This window comes from Amphiura filiformis, chromosome 5 (assembly GCF_039555335.1).
Source record: "Amphiura filiformis chromosome 5, Afil_fr2py, whole genome shotgun sequence".
NCBI lineage: Eukaryota > Metazoa > Echinodermata > Ophiuroidea > Amphilepidida > Amphiuridae > Amphiura > Amphiura filiformis.
Window position 1 is genome coordinate 39858242 of NC_092632.1, and position 20056 is coordinate 39878297.

The 20056-nt window shown below is 36.3% G+C and overlaps 1 protein-coding gene across 5 annotated transcripts in view; it reads left to right on the top strand.

Annotated features, from left to right (window-relative positions):
- Nucleotides 1–20056, top strand: part of LOC140153112 (uncharacterized) — a 145374-nt gene that overhangs the window by 57203 nt on the left and 68115 nt on the right. Inside the window, exon 1 of one of the 5 annotated variants that reach the window (XM_072175748.1) lies at nt 5145–5238. The exons of 3 other annotated variants lie outside the window; for them this stretch is intronic. In XM_072175748.1, coding sequence (XP_072031849.1) covers nt 5160–5238 — 79 coding nt within the window. In that variant the 5' untranslated portion in view covers nt 5145–5159. Of the gene's footprint in view, nt 1–5144; nt 5239–18986; nt 19262–20056 lie in introns of those variants that run through there. One more of the 5 variants, XM_072175749.1, reaches the window with a different exon arrangement.

Below are 20056 nucleotides of genomic sequence, written 5' to 3' on the forward strand. Positions count from 1 at the left end.
ATAAACACATTGATTTAGGAGTTTCAAGTACATGTACCAGACATATTCAGGTCTTGTTTCCCATATGTTCCATGGAGATAGATATCGCTGTCTGTAAATTATGTATGGTATGAATTCAATACAAGTTGTGCGTGGAATTGAAAATCAAATCAAGTAGGGCCTATTTAACATCTTTATTTTCAAAATGTTGTATGGATTGCATCTTTTAGGGAAGGTTTATAGTATTAAATTATACAGGGATGGGATGTGTGGCAGATTCACAGCCTTTTTGAGGTATTGTAGATTTATATTTTGTACAATTTTGTCAAAAAATGTGGAAAAGTACAGATTTGTCATTGTTTTTGAAGAAAATTTCCAGGTTTGGGCAAATTTACTCTCCTTTGAACAGAAATAATAGAAAATAAGTATATTTTGGGGTTTCCTTTTCATCGAATTTGTAATATAATTGGGAGTATGTTTTCAGAATTCCAGCCATCTATCACTTCTGGCACTGAGCAGTTGATGTGTGCCCTCAGCCATGCCCATGGGGCCTGCAGGTACATCCATGGGGTTAGGAATCTAAATGGATATGAGCCAATTGTTTAGTTGTTGTCTCACATGCAACGTTATTTTTATTTCTGGATTTTCCTTGCAGACAATTTAGTGTACTTTGTACTTTTTGGTATTAAATACACAACTATAGGCTTTTATTATGTATACAAATTAATACAATAATATAATCTTTGTATGCCAATTTTTTGTCCCCTAAAATGAGTCATTGATATGATAACAGGTAGTATCAGCGGTCATGCACTGGCAGTGAACTACGTGGATTGTTCAGCTGTAACAAATTTCAATTGTCCAACACAATAACTGATTTCACTGAGTTGGTCTATGCTTTATACGTGTTCTTTTATGCTGATTTTGCATAACATTTAGCATGATTGGTCGAGGATTTTGTACTTACTAATAATGAACCATAAAGTAAGTCAGACTTAGTTTATGGTTAATTATATCGCTGTGTTGTACTTGGAGATTCATTAAGTTAACCTCAAAATCGCATTTGTTGGTGTAATGAATAACTTCCTATTCAAAGCAATTAATAGAGAGTACACACATATGATTATCATGACTATAATGATTTAATTTGCATTATTAGCTGAATTATAACTTTGCAGGTGCAACAATAGTGCAGCAATAAATCTACAGACAATGTAAAGAACGGCTTCAAATGTGGGAACATTTTTAGTTTACAGTACGGTACTTTAAATGTGACACAATCTGGTCCATGGAGGCCAAAGGTGGCAAAATTGAAAAAAATTGAGATAAAGGGAAAAATATGGTTTAAAAAAACAACAAAATACATTTAATTTTTTTTGGTTGCTCTCGTGGTGCGTCTTGCTCTTTTCATTTTGAGCATTATACCTGGTGTAGATATGTTTGCTTCGCTCGCTACTGTGGTATTGTTTGTTGATATTTTGATATTATTGTATTATTGATTATTATGCAATTTTTGTTATCAATTATGTTTTTAAAAAAAAAGTGCATTATGTTTCGCATAATATTTTGTCTACACCTCGTATAAGTTATTTTTCTTGGTTGCTCTCGTGGTGCGTCTTTATACCTGGTGTAGACATGGTAGATATGTTTGCTTCGATATTATTGTATTATTATAATTGTGCAATTTTGGTTATCAATTATGTTTATAAAAGTGTGCAATATGTTTCGCATAATATTTTGCCTATACACCTAGTATAACTCAAGTTTTTTCTTGGTTGTTCTCGTGATTGCTCTTTTCATTTGAGTATTATACCTGGTGTAAATATGTTTGCTTCGCCACTTTGGTATTATTTGCGTTAAAAGTATCCTTATTTGTTTAGAATTTTTCATATTCAATTTGATACTGTGTTTTGCCATTTTTGATATTACATTGAATTGATCATGTATATTGCTTCGCTGTATACTTCATTTTTCATTTTTGTTTTCTACTCACGTGTTATCTATGTAGTGTATACAGCTTGGCTTTAAAAAAAAAAAAATCGTGTTTTATGATTCTAATTTCATCTTCTGTTTGATATTTGTAAGCAGTATATTGCTGTTTTTTATTCAAAATTGTTGTCTGGTTAAACTTATTTTGCTTTATTGCTTATGCCGTCACTTTGAACATTTCACTTAGTTGTTTCTTTGCTCATTTTGCATGTATTTGTCCGTGCAATACCGTGCAATGTTCATCGTGTGCCTATTTCATTTGTTTCTAATTTTTAATGATGTATATTTATATTTTAATGGGTATTTTGTTTTTTACGTACACATGTTTTAATTGTAAAGCGCCTTGTGGTCTTTGATGTAATGCGCTATATAAGAATAAATTATTATTATTATTATTATATTAATTAGACATCACAAAACTTCATAACTTAAGAACCAAGTATGCTAGACCTGGTGTTTTCAGTATGATAGCCTAGTGTTTGTATAAGGTACGGTAACTCAATTTTCAATGGACCAGATTGTATCACAAATATTCCATTTCACCAACATTTCATGTCATGGACAGGCCAAATTCCTGTTCAACTTCAACTCAAAAATTTCCAAGTCTTCCATGGATTGAAATTGCCACACATTCCCCTCTTTTCCCCAGGATGAGGACATTTCTGGATTTTGTGTCTAATAAGTTAGCTATAAAGTGAAGATAAGATAATTTCCATGGCTACATCAGGATACACATGTATACAGTCCAAAGTCAGTATTGAGATATATAACAACTGTCAACAGTGATATTGCAATAATAGGTACCCGGTACTTGATTTGTTTTAGACTAGAGTAATTAAAGTTAGGGTAACAGCATTTGATATTTTGTTCATTATAGCTCATCTACATTCATTCTTGTCACACTTGTGACGTCCTTCATGACTTCTCACTCCACTTCACATTACAACTGCCTTAGCGATGATTGTCTTTTTTAAAGACTATTCTTGTTGACATTGATATTGTGACATTTTTCCATAATATATTACCGCACTAATGTTATGCCTACATGCATAACATTACCAATCATTGTAAGAGAAAATTCAGAAAAAAGTTGGTGTTGTTGAATTTGAGTGATTTCATGCTTGATTCATCTTCCAAATGGACCATTTCTCCTCACAACCACACATCACCTGTACTTTTTTCAACATCAATCACATTTTTTTTGCATAAAATCGGAAATACAAACAGGTGCCCAGGGATGCCTGTGACACACACTGTACTAGACAGTATCACACTGGAATATAGTTTCATCCAGGGTATGCCCATGTTACTTCTATTACAAATGTCATATTTGACAGTTTTGTACATGGATGTTGTTGGAAGCTGAGCCAAGAATCATGACTTGGCACAGAGACCTGAATCTGCCCTGTACCTGTACTCCCATTGGGAATTTATTTCCCCTTTTTGTCCTGTTATAGAGACGACTAGGGGGTGAAACATGAATAGTCAAGATCTCAATGTGAAATATTACATTTATATGATAAGATATATCCAGGATCTACCCATCCTTTAAATCTGTCCTGATCTCTAAACCTAAATTGTAATTCTATGCCATACTTAAAAGCGGTAACTGACCTTACTCCTGCATGTTATTCTAACCTTAATTCTTTATTGTAATACTTATTTTGTTTAGTACCAGTTCATAAAACATGAATAATTGTGAGTGTAAAACCTTAAGATCCAGATAGTTTATGCGATTGTTAGAAACACTCTACCCCAATGATTAAGCATTTTCACGTATTTAATGAGCCAAATTTTCTGTCATTATGTAACATATTTTGGTTCCCAATGTTCCCATTTCCAGACCAAATGTCACACATAATGAACTTGGTACATTAAAATCACAATTAAGAAATACCACACAAATTGAATGAGAACATGGACATAAAATTTTAAGTTACAAATTATTTGTCATGTAAGTATGTTTTGCATTTATCAATACAATTATACACCATTCTTATTCAATGGGTGCGTCTTGTAAAGAATTCACGTAATTTGATTGGTTTTCGGGTGTATAATATCTCACAATAGTTGATAGTGATATTAGTCAGGGCGGCATGGGCGCCACTTAACGGCGGCACGCTTGTTGCTCCTCAATGATCGTAGCGATAATGCGTTCGCGTAATACACGGCGAGAACTAAGAACGCGATTCGGCGGCTTAGATGTTCGTGATGGTTTCGTTCATTTAAAACAACAGGGATGTCCTCACAAAAGTAACTTTATTTTTTTCTGAAAAAGGGCAGTTTTTCTCGCAAAAATTACATTAAAACTGAATAAGAATGAGAATAAATGATAGGATTTTGTCTTTTGCCTATCCAATATTTGCTGCGCCGGCATCCACTACTCAAAATATTGGCCAGCCCATCCATTATGACACGATATTGGATAGGCAAAAGACAAAATCCTATCATTTATTCTCTAAATATTGTCAGTGATTACCTTTAATTTAGTGAAATTATTCCATAGAAGAAAACTATAACTTTAAACCATTCATTGTAGTTGAACTGGTGATATAAATAACCCGGGAAGCATTACTTCATCTGTGCTGTTGATTATGATCAATGAAATGGAGAAAGGATGATATCATCAGCAACCAATGGAAATGGTATACTGACAATTACTACACATGTGCGGAGAGAGCTAGGGCATCCCTGGCAATGGCTGCCACTACGCTCAATAGGAAAATCATATGCGAGTGCCCATTCAATATCTTCCAACGTGGCAGAGATGACGATGATGTCATTGTTTTGATGTTTCTCCCTATCTATATAAAGCAAGTTGTTTATTGTAACAGGTTTGCTTTAATGCCCTGGGTTTTCCTCGTTAACCATCTATGATGTATGACAGGTGATTCAGCTTATAGCATCTGGCTTGGATGTTGCATGCATGCAATAACCAGCTTTTTGTTATGCAAAATAGGAATAATTCATAAAGTTTTTGTTTTATGAGTCAAATATTGGTTGGCGATATTTCAATTTCTGTCTCATCAAAATATTATCGGGAAGTTGCGTTGCTAGGCAACAACATCACAGCTGTACCGGTGTAATTTGAGGAACTTCGGAGTCTAAAGCAGGTTGCTTAGGAGACACTTTGACTTGGAGGATCTGAGGACTTGTTGCAGTGGATATATCACTTTACCAACATCTCAAAGATGCTGGCTGTTCTTCTTCCTTTTGTCAAGTTTGGCAGGAAGGTGTCGAAGTGGAGACGTCGATTGCTTAAGATCAGAGGTAAAATCTGTGTAATATCTTTAAGGAATTCTGCTCTCTTCAATTAGTAATATTTTTTTATATAAATTGATATCATAATAGTATATGGGATTGATAGAAATGCAAGTTGACAAGTTAGGGTCAGTATCTTTCTTAGAAAACAGGCTTGCTGCTGGGTAATGGGTTAAATTTAGTTGCAGAAATTGTGTAAACAGTGATCTATTGATAGCAATTTATGGTAAAGAATGTATTATATATTATGTATATTTTGTTTCAAAATGTTTTAGTGTGCTAGGACAGTGTATAAGGATCCGTTTAACAAGTGATATTATTCATATCTTTGCAGACATTAAATTTCTTCAAAAAAAAATCAAAATTCACTTTGTGCTCCTGCTGTTGGATCAGAAATACTCTTTCGTAAACAAGCAAGATTCGTGGGAGATTTTCGCACTTAGGCATTGTTTGATACAATAACAACCTCGGTCCTGACTGTGTTGAGATGTGATGTTTATGCAAAGAGTGAAGAGGGACCCCATGCTTGCATTGGCATGTTTTATCTATCTGATAATGTCACTCTCATCAGAGATGGCGGTGTTTTGAGCGAAATCACTAAGCTGTTATTATAAGTATCAAATTGATTATTCAAGGAATGCTGGCGTGTGAAAAAAAACTGAATTTTAAATTTCGTTGTTATTTTTTAGTTTCTGGAGAAACATGGGTTAGGAGAAAAAGTAAGAATTTGGGTTATTAACATCAAATGAACTCGAAAGATGTTTTGTATCATCTTGTTTTTTGAAAATGGCGTTTATGAAAATTTGTATTAAGTATTTATGAAGTTTGATTCCAAATTGATTCCAATGCCTCAGTACTGTTGCATTAATTTAATGACTAAAGCAGTAGTGTAATATGACAATGATTGGAATATCGAAATAGCACCCCTTGCCTCAATGGATTCTCCTAACTTTTAATTGGTTTCAGTTGGCTGTTACAGTGTTACCTCTGCTTCAAATTGAGTAAAAATCCAATACAGGAAAATCAATCATCTGACTGGGAATTGAGTTGAGTTGCAGTAGGTATGACATAATTTTGTTTTGGTTTGACTTCATATTATCATGATTACAGCCTAATCAAGAATATATTAAAAGCACCCTCTTGATATGACTTGCACTAGGATTCACAACATGCTCATCTGTTAGTACATGGTTCTTTAACCCTAAAGCTCCCGGCCATTTTGGGGGTATTTTACTGATTTTATACCTGCTGATTCAATTCATTTATTAGAGGATTATGTTTTTGTATAAGGATACCAAGTACTATATCAATGGAAAGTATATAGAACATAGAGTAAAATGAAAAAAAGAAAATTGGTATTTCGATCTCGATATGCAAATTAGGCTCATGAATATTTAATGATTTTACATTAAAATATAAAAGAAAATAAGAATGTATAACAATAAAGGTATTAAAAAGCTAAATATAAGTTATAACTTAGGTAATTTTATTAGAAATTATTATCCTAGATTACTTATTAGTAATTTGATACCGTGAAAATAATTTCAAAACATTTCGTTAGGTAGAACTTAATTAATTTACAAATTTTAATTTTTTAGGGGGGGGTGCACATAAAAATCTCAAAATATGCCAAAACAATGCCAAAACTACCAAAGGTGGTGTTCCTTTTCACATATCTATGCTCTTTAGTTATGTACTGATTATATCATGCAAACAGATATAAGATTGTGACATTTAATTAGGTAAAATTAATTAATTAGTCCAAAAATGAGCAAAAATAGGTAAAAATGTGCTCATTTTATTAGTTTTTGGCATTTATTGATCACAAATGACTTTATTTGTTTAAATAATGTAACACACAAGGTATTATGGTGCATCAAACACATATTTAGACCAATATTTAAAGAAATACAGCTATTTATGCAGTGGAGAACCTCCTTTACCAACTACTTCCGGTCTAAGGTCAACCAAGGTCACGGCTGTTTACATTCAATAAATGCCCTTCTAGACCCAGAAAAAGTTGGTTTAAAAGGCATAATAGTGATTGTTATTGATAATTTAATTCTTATGAATGCTTACTATCACAAAAAAACATACATTTATACTGGGAAAGTTAAAATAACACAATGTTGCCCATTTTGTCTGAAAATCCAATATTTTTATCACAGGATATCAACTTCGACTCATCTCCCTGGCCCTACAGAGGCAAAGTCCTTCTTCTGAATACTTATTTGTTGCTAAAGAGTACACTGGTGTTTTATTTTGATCTACAAGTCATTCTAAACCAATCTCATGACCTTAAAACCAGTAAAGTCAAGTCACTAGGTCCCTAGCTATCTTAATACTAATAACGGCGTGTCCGTCCTCTGTCCGCGCGCTATCGCGTTCGCGTCCGCGCATTTCGCGTCCGCGCGGTGCACTATCGCGTGCTCACGCTGCGTTATCGCGGAGTATCAACGGGAGTGTGCGGAGTACAGTGCGCTTGATCGGCAAAGCATTACAGTGTGACTAGGAAGAGTTGATTAAGTTGTGAAAAGTTGGGTCTTGATCATTGAGAGACGCATTTCATAGTAGTTTAAAAAGTCAGGGCAGGTATATGGGTAACGGGTTTGGGTAATTAGAAATAAGCCTATCACGAGAAGCGCCCGACCCGAGAACCGCGAAATCTAGTCCTATATAAAGATATGGAGTTTGAGCCAACAGGTATTCCCCAGTGACCAGGTCAGTAGACCTCTCCATACACCCAAATTGACTCAGTTACATTTTATGGTTATAGCAGACTTATATCTAATATGATATTTAGTTTGGAGGGCTGTATATTACTATTAAGAGTTCAAAACAGGGTCAGAAAGTCTCATAACTGCTCCATCGATCACCGGTGATCGATTTGAGCAATCCGGGAGCTTTAGGGTTAACCCTAATTGTCTTCTACATGCATAGAAATGACCTTTGCATGTGTTGGGTACAAAAACTCATACTCCACAACTTGAAGTCAAATTTTGAGCTGTGGTTCTTGAATGGAGATCATTGAGCGTTGCCATCAAGAATGGGGTCATCATTGTTCTTAGTGTTGTATGCTGGTGAAAAGGTATGGTGCGCTAATTATAATCAGGCAGAATTATATGTTAATTGAATTCTAATTAAAATGCAAAGAAATGATGCATAATATTACTAGATGTATATCAATTCCTAGCCACCAGCGTTCGAAATTTTGGTTGTCCGGTTGCCCGGGACAACTAAAAAAGTCGCCGGACAACCATAAATCTAGCCAAAAGTCACATTTGTAGGCCTACGGACAACCAAAAACTTAGACGGACAACCAGAAATTGTAATCTGGTTGTCCGTGGGACAACCATTTATTTATCATAAATTCGAACACTGCTAGCCACCCTTCATCAGAAAATGTTTGTAAACAAAAGCAATGTGTGCAATGTTCATCTGTCATCACCAGCTGGAGGGGAAATGTCTGAGTGTTGGACAGCAGATGTCTACAGATGGCTGGTTTACAGTAGCCAAGGTGTATGCCTCTGCCTGCAGGGCTGGATGAATGTAACCTTGTCCTGAAGTGTCTCATGGGATGAGTCCTTACTCATGACTGACCTTGTAGTTGTAGTAGTTTGGTAGGTAACCTTGTCCTGAATGTGTCCTCACTCACAGTCTGAGACTGTGGTCATCCTATTGGATGTATTATGGGATGAGCCCTCACTCATGACTGACCTTGTAGTTGTAGTAGTTTGGTAGGTAACCTTGTCCTGAATGTGTCCTCACTCACAGTGCAGTCTGAGACTGTGGTCATCCTATTGGATGAGCCTATACACCCTAGGGTCCAGTACCATCTGTGCATGAGATCATGGTGAGATGTGACAACTCTGGAAGATGAATATATAGGTCTAGATGGGCTACTGGTTTACCTTGACCTGACATGTTCCAACTATACCATAGACCTTTGAAAGGGATGTGAATGGTGCAGATTGGGCTGTCCAGGAGAGTTGATTGCCATCAAGTTGCCATAGTTGATAATCAGACCTACTTGAAGAGCAGGTATGTGTGCCATTGAAGTCCCCTGGGAGGTGTCCTCACCTGCTCAGATATTGCCTGTACAGAATACTGGAGATGGTGTTTGGGATCTGCAGTCAGAATCTGCAGTGTGCTATCATCTAGTTCAAGCTACCGAAGTTCAGGGATGGTGATGCTGAAGCAGTTGGACAAACCAGGGAAGTCCCTGGTTGGACAAACCTTGTACTCATAGTCTCCTGAGAGTATGATGTCTCCTATCCTGTGATGGAGAATTGTCAGTTCTAGTAAACTAAGAACTTGTCCTCAATAGTCCCAAGGGTTGGGATGTGTCCTTTAATCAATCAGTATTAGCAGAGTTCTCATTTTTTTGACAGATGCACAAATGTAAAGTGTAATTGTCTTTTGCTGCAGACTAGACCTAGTACCATATCCTGGTCTGTGTTTTGAATAGTAAGCATCTGGATTCCCCTAAAACATGTATAGATGTACATGTCATGTATAGTTGACTATGCAGGATCTGCACTATGTGAGCTAGACTTGGTCTTGGATTGAATTGTCCTGCAAGTCTCTGGAGACTGTCTTTATAAGACTCCACTTGCTGTTGAGTGTTGCAATGACAGAAACTGTTGCACTTTCATTCCAAGTTCAGGGTTAAACTTCCTACACGGTCTAGTCTAGGTCTGGATTGTTGTCATTTAACTTACATACAAAACATTAAGTTTACTGTTTGGGTTTCCTTCCTTAGAAACCCGGGTTAGAAACTAAACAAACATGAAGGTAAACAACAAGTTGTGATGAAATTCAATCACTTTCAATTCTAGTACACTGTGTATAGGATTATTTAGTAGCACTGTACAGATAGTAGCACTAATTAAACATTTATTGCTGGCACACTGGAAATTAATGCCCAGAACTGTTATTAATAAAATAACTGTTTCTATGACAATTTGATAACAGAGTATCTTGATTATTGTTTTCACAGCTAGCAGCTGTTAGTAGCTGCATGCAGGGTATCCTGGTCAGTTGATTAGGTAGCTGCTGCAAGCATGACTTTGACCTTGTCCTCAAGGGCTCACCTGGAAGTAACCCTGCCCATGTACACAATAATATAAAGGGATTTACGCACTTCGATGCAATAATATTGATATATTACGCATGTACCAGATCAAACCTGGACTGAATCAATTCAAATGGAAGTTGTTGGGCAAGGGAATAGGGAAACGGGCTAGACCTAGAACATTTTTAAATGATCAAAATGCGGAGAAGAAACGAGACGTGATCAGTTTGTTCTCTGGAGATCATCGGATATAGAGAGATAGAAATCAGATCAGTGTCTTTGCTTTTTCAAATTATCTCAGGATCAGTTAATAACTAAGGATTTTGCTAAGGATTTGTTATTGCAAACAAGATTTACGCAAGCTCTGTGCGGAAACAGCTAATTTTTAATGAAAAATAATTTGCTAAGCACAAACAGAAAGTTGAATATGAAGTATGGTAAGTACAAGTATGATTAAGTACTAATTTTATGTCAAAAAAAGGTGTGATATTATATCAGACAAGGACTTCAACATTCATGATGCGACACACCAGTTTTCACCTGCCAGCAGACAGACATTGAGGGTGATATTTAGAGTGATTACATGTAGACCTTGATATTCTGTGCATGTCATAAATGAAGATGGGCCTCTCAGTACACTCCAGGCTTTAAGTAGAAGGCGTAGCTGCTGCCTATAAAATTTATGTAAACTTACACAAATGGATCCCTGCAGAATTTTCACCCATCAACCTTTTACTGATTCAACCTGAGTTTCTTTCATTGCAAATTTTATATCTTGATCAGTCAGTGCAAATTATTCTTTGCAAGTTATAGGAACTAGGCGGTTACCCGTATTTGGCGGTTCTCGGCTGTCGCGATTACCTGGCTGATGGTGACTGTACTCACCAAGTTTTATGCCCATAGGACAGTTTTGACCTCAGATGACCCCTTGTGACCTCGAAATGACCTTCCAAAATGTGGCTCTAAATGTTGAATGTACCCACCACGTTTCATGCCCATATGACAGTTTTTAGTAATTTGACCTTGGATGACCCCAAAATGACCTTCCAAAAATTTGACTCAAAAGGTGACTGTACCCACCAAGTTTCATGCGATACAACATTTTTACTAATTTGACCTCAGATGACCCCTGGGTGACCCCAAAATGACCTTCCAAAAATTTGACTATAAAAGTTGACTGTACCCACCAAGTTTCATGCCCATACGATAGTTTTTACTAATTTGACCTCAGATGACCCCTGGATGACCTCAGGTGATCTTGGCCCACTAACTGAAACAAACTTGTTCTGTCTGAGGTCCAGATGCACCCACCCACCAAGTTTGAGGAGCGTGCGACCCCTAGTCTCCCAGAAAATAGGCGGAAAACAGTTTTTACTAATTTGACCTCAGATGACCCCTGGGTGACCTTGACCCACTAATCGATACAAACTTGTTCTGTCCTAGGTCAAGATGCACCTACCCACCAAGTTTCATGCCCATATGACAGTTTTTACTAATTTGACCCCTAGATGACCTCTGGTGACCTTGATCCACTAACCAATACAAACTTGTTCTGTCCCGGGTCAAGACGCACCCACCCGTCAAGTTTGAGGAACGTGCAACCCCCAGTCTCCGAGAAAAACAGTTTTTACTAATTTGACCCCTGGATGACCTTGGGTGACCTTGACCCACTAACCAATATAAACTTGTTCTTCCTCATACCAAGCTGCACCCACCCACCAAGTTTGAGGAACGCGCGACCCCCAGTCTCCGAGAAAAGAGGCGGACAGACAAACAAACAAACACACAAACAAACAGACAGATTCTGGTGAATTATAGTAAGATGTGAATATTAATCGATCCAGACCATCAGTAATATCAATTTGATTTGCATGTAATTACATAGGCCTACATGTATGCCTATACTCTTCCTAGATAAATACTGTAAAACTGGTAGAAACTATGATTTCACATGTGCTCTGTTGTATACCTGTTGATGCATAAAAGAACATATGTGACCCTCGGCACAACTGAGCCCGGATGTCGCCAGTGCCACTATTGAGATATGCTCCATCGAACTTAACAATAAACAATAGGAAACAAAGGATTTATTGACTGTTTTATTGATTTTTCACTACTTAAATGTCAAGTACTATAGACATGATATACATCATTTTAAAGCTAATTTCAAGCAGAATATTTTGGTTGAATATCTCAAAAATGATGATTGGCGACTTCAGGGCTCAGTTGTGCCGAGGGGTCACATATTCGGATGCTATATTCTTGCGGTAGGTTTTAATAGCACGGAAAGTGTGAAAATTACTGTGCGTTGAAAAATTTCGAATTTTGCTGTACACCCTTGTTTCTACAATATGACATCAATTTTGACAGTTTCATTTATTGGTTTGTAATTGTAATAGCATCTTGTTACAAAGCTGAAAGCCCCGTATAAGCATCTGAAGATGAGACTAATCTATACATGTAGGAGGAGGTCACATGTCAAAGTGACAATTGAATCTGGATTTCAACTACTGGCCTGTGATCACCTTGACCTAGCTACCTTATGTAAAATCTTTGTCATAAGAAATGCAATTATATGAGATAATGAGATAAATTATTGGTACAGGAATTTTATCATCAATGTCCATCAACACCAGTCTCCATAAATATGTAGCTGCTTCTTGTATTGTTTAACCCTCATAAACACCCCATATTATCACAAAATACCACGAGTATGACCACTGCGCATCGGCATGAATTCCAGGTGATGCGATGATGCAATCTCCTTAGAAGTGTTATATACTCAAGAAATCGCCGGTCGATGATTGTGTGCTTGGCATATGAGGGGTCTAAGGTTCGAATCCCGGGGGTACCAACTTAGTGACTTCTTTGTTCATCTTCTCTCCTTCATCGTTTCTTCCGATAGCAAAACGCAGTCCGGTGTTAGGGTTAAAAATGCAATTTGTGTCAATATGAAAATGTAATAAAGCCTGTCAGTGTTCATTTCATTTGAAAATGAGAATGTGGGTCTTAAATGCAGAAGAAATTTACATTTCATGTCATGTATAGGGCATGGCACAGGCTCTGACTTTAAAAAGACCACAATAATTGCTAGAAACTCATAGTGAACATTGAAATGACATCCTAAATTTCTGAAGAAAGGCTGTGGCAAGGTTTGAAGTGTTTGCTGTGACAACTTTATGGTTCAATTTGGGTTGCTTTTAATGATGCGGAATTACAGATAGGAAGTTATTCAAATGATACATAGGTAATTAGTACCGCAGATGATTACCAACGTAAACAGAAATGAAGACTGTGGGAATGATAGCTGTCTACAAGACCGACCCACCACATGTGTACACAAATGTATGCCCACAATAAATTAGCGGTGCGTTTGCCCCTTAGGCTTATGGGATACGTGGTGGGTCCTGGGACAAATTGAAGCAAGTCATGACTTCACTTCCAGTTCACCAAACATGTTCTTGCCATGTGTGTAATTAATGTTCACACCCTGGGCTGTTCCCTAATATATTTTTAGAGCACACAGGTAAGTATGATTAGCTATTGAATTTACCTACTCATGATATTTTGATTTTGAAGTTTTTGCATAGCATGTCTGTGCAAGGTACGTGCCAAATTTTGCATGTAATGTTGTTGTCAGTTCTGTGAACTGTGATGTAATCTGTTGCTATTGCACAGGAGGCATGATTCTTTCAATTGGGCAAGTTTTTTTTACTGCAGGATATTTAGATAAAAAGGTGATTTTGATTGAAATACAAACAAAAGTCAAAACAAAATTCAAACTACCAAACAAAAGCAGGAAAGCAATTACCCAGCAACACATAATGCTTTACAGAAAAGGTTCAATCAAATGTTGGATTAAGGGTACAATGTATTATCATGTAAAATGTTTTTAAAATATTCAGAAACATTAAGTTGCTACATGTACTAAACATGAAAATATTGTGCAAAAATGTTTGTCAGATATTTTACAATAACATTTTGACAATATTTTTTAAATGTTATTAGCGTTTTTTCATATAAAACATATTAAAAATATCAAATCAGTTTGAACCGAGGAATTTGTGCAACCCGAGAATCGCAAAATTCTAGTTTTGTATAAAACTTGACAATTGATGAACACAATGAACAGGACACCTAGATATCTATGACTTTAATAGTATAGGCCTATGCTCAAACCAAATTTGAATGTGGTGGTTTGGGGTTTGAATGCAGAATGACTAGCAGCAATTGATATGCAAAATTATGCATTTTATCACATCATTTATGGTACCAGTGCCGTTATTAAACATGAAATTCAATATCAAAAGCTACATTTTGCACAGATCTACAACAGTATCCCTCTTGTTGTCTACCAAGATTGGCTTCCTCACCTGCTCATGACCACAAACCACTAATGAAAGAGAACGCCCCAAGTTGGTATGAAATATCCCAAGATTATATACACATTGTAAAACCAGTGTGGTTGCATAGGCTGTCAAGTGTCATACCAGCTTTTGAAGCTTAAAATTTCACTTTAATCTGGAGATAAAAGCACATTATTTAATAGTGGATTTTTAGGTTGGTTGAGGTATAAGGGGAATTACCAATGCTGAAGGGCTTTTCAGGCCATGATCTTGCCCTGGATGGTAGGATTTAGAGGTCAATGGCAGGCATTAGGTTCTGGGTTCTATTGCCTACTGAGTTTCTACCAGGAAGGTTCAGCACTTGCAGATGCTTGTGCCCTGTTTATCAGTAAAAACAACAGAGTCGAGTGTGTTGCGATGCTATGCAGCTTGTACAGCGATATTTCATGACGTAAATTAGCCAATCGCAAACTCAATTTTTAGCAGCATTGGCCACATTGGCCAAAAAGTGGTGAACTTTGTGCCATTTCTAGTGCTTGATGGTGGATTTGCAAGGCCATAGATCTAGATGTTTTTGCCAAATAGATGAAGGTTAGGAATCCATGATACAAACTGTTGTTACACTACACCCTATAATTAAATTATATTGCATTCATTGAATACTCGAAAAAAAATATACATTTATAAATTTAATGTGCTATTTTATTGTCATCTATTTGTTAGCTTAAAATGTTTAATTTACAAAATTGCCTTTTATGGCTGTTTATTGTGTAAAGCCGTAAAGTGGGTCAGTATTTTGCTGGAAATTCACTATAAAGCAGTCATCCGTGACTGACGTTAAATGGGACTTTCCCTCGATCTATCATGACAGTAGGGTATATGATTTTACAAAAGGACTGGACCCATTATTTCCAGTTATTTCTTCGTGGAAGTGAAATGTCTGGAATTTTTATATGTCATAGGGTTATTTATTTGATCGGATTCTTTTCTAAATTGATATTTTTCCATATTGTAGTTATTATCCTGTCTGGCCAAACTGAATTGCATCATAGACCATGCATGGTAAGTGTTAAAGAGGAAGCTAATTTCATTGCGGCCTTTGACCTGATAGTTCAGGGGAGGTGCACTTTGAAATTACTGCAAAAGTAGTTATATTCAGTTCAGGACATGCAGGTGGAGATCAGGTGGAGATCAGATCTGTGAAATTAGATTAAATTGCCACAAATTTGATCTATAAATACCAGACCTGAAACTTTTCCTCGTTTTAGCTGATTTCCTCTTTTTTATTACTAAAATTTACGCATTATTTGTTATTTTCAGCCCAATTTGAGTTTTTTAGCATGATTTTGCACTATTTTCCTCTTTTTTCACAAATGGTCAGTTTCAGGTCTGTAATACTTTGATATAGGCCTAGTATATTAGAAGTAAGTGATCAATTTCTATTGTGAAAGTGTCTGTTACCACAAAAATGATCGTCATGTGCCGATGGAGGATGGTAATAGTGGGAGGAAAATGTATATTGAGATCGGGAAAATATCTGTTGTTACACCCCGTGATCTGCCCCATGAGGTGGTTAATGGTTACTGGGTGGTAACACCGTATCGATCTATTCACTCTGAACCGATGTTTCACTCCAAATCAAACTGCATCAAACTGCATCCCGCCCGGCAACCTTTTCTTGAAGAAAGAAACACTTAGAATTGTCTTAGAATCTGTTACATGAATATTATGAATTGAAAGGAGGTGATCCATATCATCTATGCTATTTTGGATTTGGGCTAAGTAAAGTGCAGTTTAGGCTTAATTTTAAGTTTTAAGTAGTTAGGTCATGTATACTGACTGTGTTTATCTGATTCGACAGGTGTTGCAGGATCATATTTTAAATCTATACATAGGATGAAAGTGGAAATTTAGACACCTGATGCTCAGTAAATTGTGTTATCAAATTTCCAGTTTTAGGAATACTGTTTATGTTTCTGTAGATCTGTTCCTTCCTTTAATCAAGTTGACATTTAAGCTTATCCGTTACCTTGTCAGTGTCATAATGAAAGTTCTTGGCTCTTGTTCTGCAGAAGCATATTGAAAAGTAACAGTATCTATTTGATAAAGAAGAAGGAGGTGGCCTATATGCCAAGCCTTGAAATAAGCAGACTGGAACCAGGAGCAAATTGTTTCCGAACATTGCTCCTGGTTCACTGGGATTTCACAAGAACCAGGAGCAATTTCTAAACAACCAAGAGCAATTTTCGTATAGTAAATCCTTTTGTGCATACAATACAGCATACCAGCACTTTCTGACATCAAGTGCAAAACTGGAACCAGGAGCAATTTGTTTTAGAAAATTGCTCCTGGTCCATGTGAATTTTACAAGAACCAGGAGCAATTGGTGGCCTTACGAAAGCAAATTTGCTCCCAGCGCCCGCTTATTTCAAGGCTTGCTATATGCTTTTCATATGCTAGTTTGCTTGAGCCCTAAAATCATCAGTATCTATTTGACTTAATTAGTGCCCGCCCCCTAATAAGCAACCCCTATAAATGTTTTCAAAGAAAGAGTTACGCGTCCCATTTCAATATAAGTTCAGTTAGTGGCGCCCCTTTCAGTCCTAATAAAATTACCATCAAAACCTTCAGGCCGTAGGATTTAATATGATGATTGACTTTAGATACTGTGCTTGTATTGTTTATGCGTTTATTAAATGTTTAATGTGTTCGTAACCTAATTTTGAATTTCATTTGTCGTTTTAGTAAGCCCCCTCAAAATTGACTGACTGTTTGACCTAATTAATGTTGCCCTAATAAGCACATTTCCTGATGCCTGTGGCACTAATGAGGCCGAATGCAGAACCCACTATCCAAAATGTAAAATGGCTTTCAATAAAATTGATACAAAACAATGTGTTCAAATGACTTCTTATCAGATCATGTCATCAATTAGTATGATGTCCCCGCTAATTTAATTGATGAAATATTCCATATAACAATTAATTAGTCAAGGATTTACATGTATATTTAACTTATTATTATATAATGATATGCATTATTTGATATACTATGCATTAAATACATGTATGATGGCATTTGTTGTTATTGAAATGACAGCCATGCCAATTGTTGTCATGTGTCATCCAATTGGGGTGGCATAGTTTTTTCTGACCGAAACATGTAACAATGCTTAATTCGCCAACATATTGATCTAAAAATAAATTTTATGATTGTTCTTTTGTAGTGCAAACCCACTTGTTTCAAAGTAGATTGTAATGATGTGATTAAATGTCATCATAATTATACAGGTGATTTGTCTTGAATCAAATGTGTCACTTATATATATACACCAATTCACTAGGAAGGATGCGGACAGGACCAAAAGTATTTGAACGTCACAAATACCCCCGCAAATTCCACAACAGGTTGATAGTGTTGCATATCGAAAGTTGAAAGGGAAAAAACAACGGTTACTTTTGGTTCACAAATCTTACGGTATTGTTTCCTGAACTAGAGTCACTCTATTTTTGTGTTATACCACCAGCAGTTGGTTTTAGGTTAAAAGTTTTATCCACAATAAAGGAACAACAGCAGAATCATTTTGGTTCAATGCGTTATTTGACAACCTTTTTTGGCAGGTTGTAGTGTTCACCATTCCTATAGAAAATGAACAAAAAAGCAATGAATACAATTTACAGAACTTTTTCTGAAGTAAAGACTAGTGCTAACCAACCTTCATGGTTCAACCAGCAATGTCAACAAAAAGTTTATAGGTCCAAGCAATTTTTTTTCAGCAAAGGAAAATTTTACAGATTTTGTTTTACTTTATTTAAAAAGTAGCATAATAAAAGAGTATTCTCAAAGTCAAAGCCTGTGAGGCACATGACATGAAATTTAACCTTAACTTTTTTTTGCATAAATTAGTTCAAATAACGGCATGGATTACGAGATCTTACCACAAGTGGTGCCCGAAAGCCTAGTCACTTCCTTTAGTGGTTGGCACCCATAAAGTCGCTTTTGTACACCCATAGGGCACAACACTGCATGTACATTTATGTACAGAAATTTTCATATAAACAGTGATATTGAAAAGGGGTGCATAGTTTTCAGTAAGAAGTAAAACCAAAACACAAATTTCAGTTCATAAATAAAAAAATGTTATGATTTATGTGAGCGAAAACCAATAATGTGCCAATTATTCAGTTCTGAAGTTTGGGGCAGAAGTTTGCAGCACACAGCACAATGAATGGCTTTATTGTGGTAATCACCCCTGTCTAGGGAAATGGAGTAGTCCGTGAATCAGCTGGGCACAGAACATAACATAAGTTTAGTTTGTGAACTCAGGATGTCACTGGTAGGTGGCCTGTATGTTGTGGTTTCTCCACTTATCAGGCAGATAGAGCAAGGTTCAAAGTCAATCATATACCAAAGTGACAACTGTAGTCACAGGACCATTACCAATTGGAATACTGGTGTTCGTAGATAGGGCTGTCTTTTCTTACTGATGGAATATACATTTTGGAACTTATATTTGGCTGCCTGGATGTGAATATTAAGGATTTTTACAATATGGAAGACCCATTGAATTTCCTGACATTCCTAAGGATTGATTCTGACTTTTGGAACTCAGGTAAGGGAAGGCCATTTTCCTGCGGAAGTAGATCTAGGCCTGTATCATGCAGTGGTATAATATTTATTTGGACCCTTGTTTTGGGCAACAGTTGTAGACTTTGAACTAGGCCTACATGATGCCAGACATGTATTGGCATAGTCAATTTGGATTTATTGCACAGTTTGTACCGCAAAAGGGGTTATTTTTGTCTTGCTAATTTATTCTGTGATACTTTGATACATTGTCCGATTTTGTGATGCAATACCAGAAATATTATAAACCAGTTCAAACAATTGATTAAAAAAGGACATAATGATAACAATTTTGAAATAAATAGGCTCTACATGACAAGAACTTCTGCATTGAAGATGGGATGTCAATTTGTAAATGACTGAAATTCTTTGCATCAAGTTCTCATCTTTCCTTTCCCTGCAATCATTGCATTCCTGTGATATTGCTGCATGTTGAAAGCAGTGAGTGGGAATGAATATGTAGGAATAAATTATGTCGGTAGGCCACAGCATTTTAATAAATAGCCCTATGCAGACTCAACTGTAGTTCTATAGTTCTAGGCCTACCGCCTACATGTATGATTGGAAGCTGGGGATACATCAGTGCTAGTGTGGAATGATAGTGCAAGTAGTCAGTAATATATTTCTCATTCCAATGAAATGGGTCATCAATTTGTAGTATTCAATTCTACATGTAGGGGGTAATTTAGAATAGCTTATGTTGGCTGCTCATCACACCAGGATATCCGACCCACAAACTTCCATTTAAAGTCCGTTCAGGCACAGATATTGGAAATATCTG